Source organism: Colobus angolensis, unplaced genomic scaffold (genome assembly GCF_000951035.1).
Source record: "Colobus angolensis palliatus isolate OR3802 unplaced genomic scaffold, Cang.pa_1.0 Scaffold152, whole genome shotgun sequence".
Lineage (NCBI taxonomy): Eukaryota > Metazoa > Chordata > Mammalia > Primates > Cercopithecidae > Colobus > Colobus angolensis.
Window position 1 is genome coordinate 918443 of NW_012114622.1, and position 10566 is coordinate 929008.

A 10566-nucleotide genomic window follows, 5' to 3' on the forward strand; every position below is an offset into this window, starting at 1 on the left:
CAGGATGGTCTCGATCTCCTGACCTCGTGATCCACCCGTCTCGGCCTCCCAAAGTGCTGGGATTACAGGCTTGAGCCACCGCGCCCGGCCTGTTTTCTGAAGTTTTTCTCAAGAAATTTTGAACCCAAATTTAGAGTATTATCTGACCTAATTAACTCAAATTTTTAGTAAATTTTAAAGATGTTTACTCACCTCTCTCACAGCATTGCAGAACTCACTCTGAAGGACTCTTTGCAAAGCCTGAAGTTTCTGTGGTGGTACTTCTCCACTCCTTTGTAGTTTTTCCAATAATTCAATTGCTCTACAAATATCTAGAGTTAAACACACACACAGATAATTTTCTCCAAGGGTTTTCTCAATGCCTATGTAACACTGTAGGACTTAGGATTCATTCTTCAAGGGCTAATATAATAATATACAGACAATAGTGAGGAAAAAAGCATTGAATTTGCACATGTGTTTGGTGGGGAGGAGACTGTGCGTGACATGAAGGGTGAGAATGTAAAATGTAAGGACACTAAATTTTACAGTAGATAGGAAAAACTACTGAGATTACAGAAGCATAAAGTAAGACTTTGGAGAAACACAGGCAAATTGAACACAAAATACCAAATGTCATCAGAAAGGACTGCAACTCAAACGTGACCATTATATGAACATTGTACTGCTTCAGAAAAGCTAGCAATATTGTCAGAAACTAGTCAACAAAAATTTACCTGATTATCATTATTAGTAACCAAAGCACTGAACACTACAAAGCACTGTAAGCTAGTAAAATCACTGATCATTTCTTGAAAGAAACATGATACACAGGTAGATAACCATTAAAGAGCAGATGCAGTGAGTGGCAGGGACACATTTAAAACAACCGTAAAAATGCAAAAACAAGCAGTACAAATGAATTAAACTGATTTTTTTCACCTTAATTAACATTGTTAATTCAAACAAGCTCAAACACTTATGTTATGAAAGAGAAAAATAAAAACAATTAGCTTTGTGGATCTGGTCTCAATACCACCTGTGTGAACTTGGGCAAGTTACATGACTTCCTTATGTCTCAGTTTCTTTCACTGTAAAATGGAAATAACAGTACTTTCCATATAAGGGTTATGAGGAAGAGTTATGAGTTCAGTTAACGACTGAACCACACAATACATAAAAAAGGGCTTAGCAAGCAAAAATGTTATGTTACATTGGTACCAATTAATCATAAGAAATACTGGCTGGGCATAGTGGCTTATACTTGTAATCCCAGCACTTTGGGAAGCCGAGGTGGGTGGATCACCTGAGGTCAGGAGTTCAAGACCAGCCTGGCCAACATGGTGAAACCCCATCTCTAATAAAAAAAAAATACAACAAAAATTAGCCAAGCATGGTGGCAGGTGCCTGTAATCCCGACTACTTGGGAGACTGAGGCAGGAGAAAGCACTTGATCCCGAGAGGCGGAGGTTGCAGTGAGCTGAGACTGTGTCACTGCACTCCAGTCTGGGTGGAAAGAGTGAAACTCCATCTCCAAAAAAAAAAAAAAAATACCAAACAAACAAAAATCCTAAGAGGTTGTATACATTTATAGAAATGTATGAAGCATGTTAGGGGATTCTCATTGAGAAGTGCGAGGATAAATGTTATGAATTGAGACATTTTAGAAGATTCAGGAGGTCAGCTGTAATACTGTTAACTATCTCTACTTTTTTTTTTTTCCAAAAACTGTTTTTGTACAGTTTCCGTACCCCAGGTACTACAGTGCCCAGTATTCCATTACTGCTTTGCTTCCTTTTGACTTAAGTAGAAGTTTGATTTCATGTTATACTCAAGGACTAGAAATTTTTCTTTATATAGTATGGCCTTCCTCGTGTTTGCAGATAGAAAACTATGAATAAATGCAGTAAAGAAATATATTTATTTATTTATTTATTTATTTATTTGAGAGGGAGTCTCACTCTGTCACCCAGGCTAGAGTGTAGTCGTGCAATCTCCACTCACTGCAACCTCTGCCTCCCAGGTTCAAGCGAGTCTCTTGCCTCAGCCTCCTGAGTAGCTGGGATTACAGGGGTCCACCACCACGCTCGGCTAATTTTTGTATTTTTAGTAGAGACGGGGTTTCACCCTGTTGGTCAGGCTGGTCTGGAACTCCAGACCTCGTGATCCACCCACCTTGGCCTTCTGAAGTGCTGGGATTACAGGCGTGAGCCATCAAGCCCGGCTGAAAGATAATTTATTTATTTATTTGAGACGGAGTCTCCCTCTATTGCTGAGGCTGGGGTGCAGTGGTATGACCTTGGCTCACTGCTACCTCCGCCTCCAGGGTTCAAGTGATTCTCGTGCCTCAGTCTCCTGAGTAGCTGGGACTACAGGTACCTGTGACCATGCCCAGTTAATTTTTGTATTTTTAGTAGAGACAGGGTTTCCCCATGTTGGCCAGGCTAGTCTTGAACTCCTGACCTCAATTGATCTGCTCGCCTCGGCCTCCCAAACTGCAGGGATTACAGGCATGAGCCACTGCACCTGGCCAGAAAACAGATTTTTAAATTTGTGGTAAAGAAAGCTTAAACTTAAAAAGTTAATCAAATGCAATGGAAACAAATAGACCTTCACCATTCTGATTTCCCATCACCAGAATGACCGATAAATGGGGACTGCTGGTTCATCAATTATTTTGATTTATAAAGTCATAATATGTAAGTCATATAAAAATTTCCAATGAAGAAAAAAAAAGGAAAAAAAATAAAATGTTTTTGACTAAATCTAAAATGTAGCTAACATGTGCTCAAATTTGTGTTTCATTAGATCATAGTTTGATGATTTAGAAGGCACTCTAAATCATATGTGATCAGGTACTGTATTGTAATTGTACTGTAGGATTTTCTACTGTAAGATTGTTGGGTGCGTTTGTTAATAGAGTCTGTTAGAATTGTAAACAAGAATCAGAGGTGATGTAATCTGACTTTCTTACCCTGCTAAATGGCAACGACTAGTACAGCTGTCTCGGTACTGTGGGGAATTTGTTAGGACCTTCTTCAGATACCACAGATATCAAGATCTACAGATGCTCAAGTCTCCGATATAAAATGATGTAGTATTTGCATATAACCGTATGCATATCCCCCCTCCATACTTTAAATAATCTCTAGATTACTTACAATATCTGATGCTATGTAAATAGTTGTTATATCACATTGTTTAGGGAATAAGGACAAGAAAAAAATGTACATGTTCTATACAGACACCATTTTTTTCTCTGAGTATTTTCAATCTGCAGTTGGCTGAAACGTGGAACCCATGGATATGGAGGGCTAACTGTAATGCCTCCTACTCTGGGGCTGAGCCTTCTACTGAAGAACGGAAAAGAAGTCTGTAACAGCAAAAAACAATGCCATGACTATCAAAACTAAATGCCACAGAAGTTCCACATTTTTGCATTTAAAAATACAAAGACCGGTCGGGTGCAGTGGCTCACGCCTATAATCCTAGCACTTTGGGAGGCCGAGGTGGGCGAACTGCCCGAGCTCAGGAGTTCGAGACCAGCCTGGGCAACACGGTGAAACCCCGTCTCTACTAAAATACAAAAAATAGCCGGGCGTGGTGGTGTGCGCCTGTAGTCCCAGCTCCTCGGGAGACTGAGGCAGGATAATTGCTTGATCACGGGAGGCGGAGGTTGCAGTAAGCCGAGATCGCACCACTGCACTGCAGCCTGGGCGACAAAGCAAGACTACGTCTCCAAACAGCAACAACAAAAACACAAAAGACCACCAATATGTTAGAATCTTAACAACTAGCTTTCAAAGAAGAAACCTACTCCTGTGAACACCAAACAGATTTGTTCCCATCCATAAAACAGTGCTACTGTGCTCAAGAGGCAGATGTCACAGACTTAGGCCTAACTCGGCAAGTCTTCCCAGAGTAGCTAGTCCTCTAAAATGATGCTTTAATTGGCTTAAGGGTAAGAATCTCATTTACAGTGAGACTTCCAAATGGTGAACACAGTAAAGAGCAAATCAGCAACATTAAGTGCACATTTCTTTGTGGGAAGGCATTAGGAAAGAAGTTTTTCTAAGTACAGTAATTCTAAAAATGTGTTTTCTTAGGGAACAATAGTAGTATTTAGACTGTAACTGCAAATGTTAATATGTGCAATATAATTTCAGTCTCCATCCTATACTTTTTTTTTTTTATAACCACAAGTACTCAAAACGTTTATTTGTACTTCTCAACTCCTATCAATGATTTCTAATGCTGGTGCATGAAAAGCATGCTTGAAATTGTTTGAAATAAAGGATTAGGGACAGAGTGGAATGCTGGAAATCTGTAAAAGGACTGGAAACGCTGGAATGCTGGAAATCTGGTAGGCGCATAGCCAGTTATTTTCAGGCTTCTCTAAAAAAAATCACTCAGAAGAGGAGGTTTTATTTTCCTTGACAGTCTGCTCTAGGAAGCAATCAGCCAACCAGTTTGCAATTGCAGGGTTTGCAAGAAATGAAAAACACTGCACCTGCAAGTGTTTTAGCATCTACCACTATTCTGCTTACTTACGTAACCTCCTTCCCAAGACCAAGTGAGTAGGATTGTTTTTAAAGCAACCGCTCCATTTCTAGGAGGGGCACAAAAGCTAGCAAATACCCCAACCCAAATACAAGCGAGGTTGTGGAAAAAGTAATGAAGTAGTATGTGTGTAAACAAGGGGGAAGGGAGGTTCTGTTGAATTGTACCGTGTGTGTTCTCATGTTGTACAGGCATTGAGTGCAGTCTGTGCGAACCGTGTGTGTGACGTTTGCTTTTCGGGTGTATGGGTCTCCGAATGCTGCTTCTGCTGTGCCCACCAAGGGAGCGCGTGTGCAGCGTGTGTCTGCGAAGCGGGCAGGTTGTGTTTAGTTGTGCTGTGCTTCGGGACAGTCCGTGTGAACAGAGGAGAGCTTAGAGTAACAGTTGAAATACCGTAAGCGCCCTTACTAAAGCCAGGCACAGAGACAACGGTGGCCTCTGGCGCCGGCACAAAGGACAGCCTGGCTCCGGATCTCAGAGCCTGGGTCACTCCTCCTCCCCTCCAGCGACACAGCATTCTCCCAACCCTTCCACCCACCTCGGCCGAGCATCGGCTGCACTCACCCCTCTCAAGCCGCACGGGTTCCCCTAACGCCGCCATCTTCTCCCTTAGCCCACAGACCCACAGGAAATGACGCCAGAAGGGCTGAGGTGGAGGGGCGGGGCCTAGAGGAAGCCGGAAAAGTGAGTACCGGCTAGTATCGCGAGATCAGGAGGGTGGCCGAGGGTGTCGCCGGGGCCATCAGGGTAAGGGTACCTGGACTTGCGGCTTTTGAGGTCGGCGTGGCTCCGCGCCTTCCGCGGTGGCGAGGTCCCCCGGCCTCCTAGGGTTGGAAAGAGCTGCTTTCATGACTCGTTCCCTGCCTTGGGCTTCCCTTATCCGAATCGCTTCGAACCCTTGGCTCCACGTAGAGGAGTCAAGCCTGGATTCTAGTCCCACCTTGTTCATTAGCAGCTCTGTGATCTGGGACTGTTCACTTACCCTCTCTCTGTCTCAGTTTCCGCCTCTGTACAACGAGAGGTCCTATCTCTTAGGTCCTTCCAATTTTTAAACTCTGGGATCTGGTGGCAATTAAATGTGTAATGACATGTTGTCAGTTCTCAGTTTGTGACAGCATTGCTTTAAATTTAAAAATCCACGGCTTGAATCTTCCCTCCAGATCTGTTTAAGGGTGGAAAGTACAAACAGCATGAAACATACCTGGGTGAGGGAGAGAACAAGGTGCTTTGGTGCACCACAAAGGAACAATTTTATAAGCAGCTGATTCTTATGAAATCTTAAGTAAATTAAATATTGTGAAGCAAATAGTATTCTTAATGCATTACAGATTCTTTGAGCCACTCCTGAAATTTTCGCGAACCAAGAAGAATTTTAGTGTTTGGATTTGACTAACATTTATCCAAGCCCTTAGTCTGTACTGATACTGTGGTAGATGTGTTTACATCCAACATTTCAACACTTAATGATGCGACTGTTTTAATAACCTGGTTGCCCTGGTCCACCCTTTCCATTCACCTTTAGTATTTTTTTCCCCAAATCCATCACGGATGTCTGCCATCTCTATGCTTCTTTTTCTCTCCTTGAATTCTGATTTCATCATCACAAGGTCTATTAAGAAACTTTCAATGGTTCTCTCCTGTTTCCTATTTCTAAAGCCTTGCATACTCTGACCCTAACTCATCCAGCTAACTTCATTTCTCATTACCGCTAAGTGCAACCACCACTTCAGTCCAGGTGGGATAGTTTCAACCATATTTACTCCTGGTTTCAAGTCTTTTTGTTTGTTTAGAGATAGAGTTTCTCTCTGTTGTCCACACTGGAGTGCAGTGGTGCGATCACAGCTCAAGAGAGCCTCCTGTCTCAGCCTTGCCAGTAGTGAGGATTACAGGCAAGCACCACCATGCCTGGCAAATTTTTAAATTTTTAGTAGAGATGGGGGTCTTGCTGTGTTGCCCAGGCTCAAACTCCTGAGCTCAAGCAGTCTTCCTGCTTTGGCCTCCCAAAGTGCTGGGATTACAAGCTTGGGCCACTGTGCCGGGCACCAAATCTTCATTTATGTTGTTCTTGTGTGGAATGCCCTTCTTCGTCCCTTCCTATTCTCCAGACTTTGTAGACGCTCACTTGAACCCATTTCATGGATCCCTGCTGAAGACATGCCACTTGTACCAAGCCTTTTCTCCATATTGTTCCCCTTTTTTGTCCTCTGATGGCCTAAATACCCTGCAATAACACTCAGGTGCTTATCTCTTACTCATTGTTGTCATTTTTTTCTGCTGCAAATGTGTTCAAGAAATGTTTATTAAGCACCTAATATATACCAGGTGCCTTGATAGGAATACCAGGTAGAGCAAGACAAATGCAAACATTGCTCTTATTTCTTCAAATATTTTTTCTTTGCATTCTCTTGCTCCTCTCCACTGGTGACTATTGGAGTCATGTGCATGTACATAGTATACATGTATATTAAGCTAACTGGCATTGTCTCACAGCTCAATGATGCTCTTCTTTTTGTCAAGGTTTTCTTTATGTTTCCTTTTGGATAATTGCTAGGTTTTCATGTTCATTAATCTTTTTTCAATATCTAATATTGAAATCCTGTCCAGTTCATTCTTCATATAAAACATTGTAGTTGTTGCTTCTACCAGTTTGATTTGGGTGTGGGTGTGTGTTTTACATCTTTTATATTTTAACATGCTCAATCTTTTCTGTAGCTTCTTAAACACATAGAATACAATTATAATGACAGTTTTAATGTCCTTGTCTACTAATTCTATGATCTACACTATTTCTGGCACAGTTTCTATTGATTGATTTTTCTCTTCATTACGGTTCATAATTTCCTGCTTCTTGCATGCCTGGACACTTTTTTTTTTTTTTTTTAAACAAAATGGTAGACTTTGTAAAATTTACTTACTTGAAAAACAATTTTGTTCTTTTGGGGTCTGATTTTTTTTTTTTTTTAAGTGGAACCAATTCAGTCATTTATGTAGGGCTAATTGTATACCACTACTAAGACAGTACCCTTCAAAGTTCCTTACCCCATACCCAATGTGAATTATGTGGTTTTTCTACTTTAGTAAGAACAGGACTATTCTCATGAACTGAGATTGTGGATTTTTTTTTGGCTCTTTTCCTTTCCCTGTCTGGTAATTTGTTTCTTCTTCTTTCTTCCTTCTCCTTCTCCTTCTTCTTTATTCTTCTTCAGATGGAATCTCGCTCTGTCACCCAGGCTGGAATGCAGTGATGCAGTCTCGGCTCACTGCAGCTTCTGCCTCCTGGGTTCAAGTGATTCTTGTGCCTCAGCCACCCGAGTAACTAGGATTACAGGCACCTGCTACCACACCCTGCTAATTTTTGTATCTTTAGTAGCGACGGAATTTCACCATGTTTGGCCAGCTGGCCTCAAACTTCTGTCCTCAAGTGATTCGCCCACCTTGGTTTCCCAAAGTGCTGGGATTACAGGCGTGAGCCACTGCACCCAGGTGGATGATTAACACAGGTAATCATCATAAAATTTCAGAATCCCAGGAATAGGTAGAAGATCCTAGAAGTTTCCAGAGAGGATAAAAAGTTATATTCTAAGGACTGGAAATCAGAACAAGATTGTACTTCTCCTCAGCAGTACTGGAAGCTAAGACACAGAGAGCAATTAAATTTTTAGAAAAAATTATTTGCAAACTAGATTTTCTATACCCAACTATATTAGGTTTCTAGGGCTGCCGTAACAAGATAAAACAAACTGGGTGACTTAAAACAATAGATATTCACTGTCTCACACTTCTGGAGGCTAGAAGTCAGAAGTCAAGATGTCATGTGCTCTCTGAAAGTGTAGAGGATTCCTTCCTTGTCTCTTCCTCACTTTCTGGTAGTTTGCTGGCAGGCCTTTGTGTTCCTTGGCCTGCAACTGCATTACTTCAGTCTCTGTTGTCATTATCATATGTAAATCGATATAAATATGTGTATCTGTCGTCAGCTGGAAATCTTCTAAGAACTTCCTATTTCAGTATGACCATATCCTAAATTAGTTGCATCATCAGTGACCTCATTTCCATATAAAGTCACATTTTGAGGTTCTGGGAGTTAGAACTTTAATTTTTTTTTTTGAGGGGAGGAGATACAGTTCACCCCATAACACCAACCAGAGTATCAATCAGGTGTGAAGGAATAATGAAAAATATTTTACACATGTAAGTTCCAAAAAATGTTAACCTTCCGTACATACTTTCTCAAGAGCTATTAGAAAATATGCTCCATCAATAGTAGGAAGTGAGCCAAGCTGAGTACACTAGCTCACACCTGTAGTTCAAACTACTCAGGAGGCTGAGGTGGGAGGATCACTTGAGCCCAGGAGTTTGAGGCTGCAGTGAGCTATGATTGTGCCACTGCACTCCAGCTTGGGTGACAGAGTGAAACTCCATCTTTAAGAAAAAAAAGTTAGCTGGCCAGGGGTGGTGGCTCATGCCTGTAATCCCAGCACTTTGGGTGGCTGAGACAGGTGGATCACTTGAGGTCAGGAGTTTGAAACCAGCCTGGCCAACATTGTGAAACCCCATCTCTACTAAAAATACAAAAATTAGCCAGGAGTGGTAATCCCAGCCCTTCAGGAGGCTGAGGCAGGAGAATCACTTGAATCCGGGAGGTGCAGTGAGCTGAGATTGCACCACTGCACTCCAGGCTGGGCAATAGAGCAAGAATCTGTCTCAAAAAAAAAAAAAAAGTTAGCCAATAAAGGTATATGTAATACAATAAAAAGAGGATCCAATATAGAGGAGATCAAGGTGATTTCAGAATGATTACTGTATCAGGGTGCCTCACAGAAACAGAACCAATAGAATATATTTAGATATATAGAAAGGATTTATTATGAGGGATTGGCTCAGGAGGCTACAGAAGCCAAGAAATCCCGTAATTTGCTGTCTTCAAGTGGGAGACCCAGAAAAGATGCTTTAGTTCCAGTCCAAGCATGAAGAACCAAGGCCTGAGAACCAGAGGGGCCTCTGGTGTAAGTACTAAAGTCTGAGTCTGAAGGCCTGAGAACTGGGAACACTGGAGTCCAGGGGCAGAAGAAGGATATCTGAGCTCAAACAGAAAAGGCAAATATGCCCTTCCTCTGTCTTTTTGCTCTATTCAGGCCCTCAGTGGATTGGATGTTGTCTATTCACATTAGTGAGAGTGATCTTTACTCAGTTTACTGATTAAAATGCTAATCTGCTCTAGAAACTTCCTGACACACTCAGAAATAATGTTTTACCAGCTATCTGAGCATCACTTAGCCCAGTCAAGTTGACACATAAAATTAATCCACCACAACTGTGAAGGGAAGCCTGGGGTAGCAGACATGCAGCTGGCAAAGAGAGCAATCCAGTCACACTGGAGCAGGGCAGAAGTGGAGGTGAGGTGCTGCCAAGAAAAAAAAGAAATGTGCAGTTCACCAATGTGGGTGAGCATATTGATAACACATTTCTGCATTTTAGTGGAGAGTTTGGGAATAAAGTGGTGATAGGCACATAGAAAACTAAGCAAATGGGAGGAAAAAAGCAATTATTAGCTCCAAAAAAACCTAAAAAGCCATGTAATAAAGGGAATAATATAATGAGTAGAAGGTGGATCAGCTGCATACAACATATTCAGCAACTTTTACTTTTTTTATTTTTTATTTTATTTTATTTTATTTTTGAGACAGAGTCTCGCTCTGCTGCCCAGGCTGGAGTGCTGTGGCCGGATCTCAGCTCACTGCAAACTCTGCCTCCCGGGTTCACGCCATTCTCCGGCCTTAGCCTCCCGAGTAGCTGGGACTACAGGCAACCGCCACCGCGTTCGGCTAATTTTTTGTATTTTTTAGTAGAGACGGGGTTTCACCGTGTTAGCCAGGATGGTCTCGATCTCCTGACCTCGTGATCCGCCCGTCTCGGCCTCCCAAAGTGCTGGGATTACAGGCTTGAGCCACCGCGCCCGGCCGGCTTTTACTTTTTTTATGTATAAACCCTGTAATGCTGTTTGCATTTTTAAAAAGACATTTTAATAAA

At 41.9% G+C, this 10566-nt stretch overlaps 1 protein-coding gene across 1 annotated transcript in view; it reads right to left on the reverse strand.

The window, feature by feature from the left end:
* Positions 1-5164, reverse strand: part of LIN7C (lin-7 homolog C (C. elegans)) — a 10374-nt gene extending 5210 nt beyond the window's left edge. Inside the window, exons 1-2 of the mRNA XM_011936306.1 lie at positions 5104-5164; positions 193-311 (exon numbers count right to left, since the gene is read on the reverse strand). Of these exons, the coding sequence (XP_011791696.1) occupies positions 193-311; positions 5104-5140 (156 nt within the window). The 5' untranslated portion in view covers positions 5141-5164. The remainder of the gene's footprint in view (positions 1-192; positions 312-5103) is intronic.
* Positions 5165-10566: the final 5402 nt, after the last annotated feature.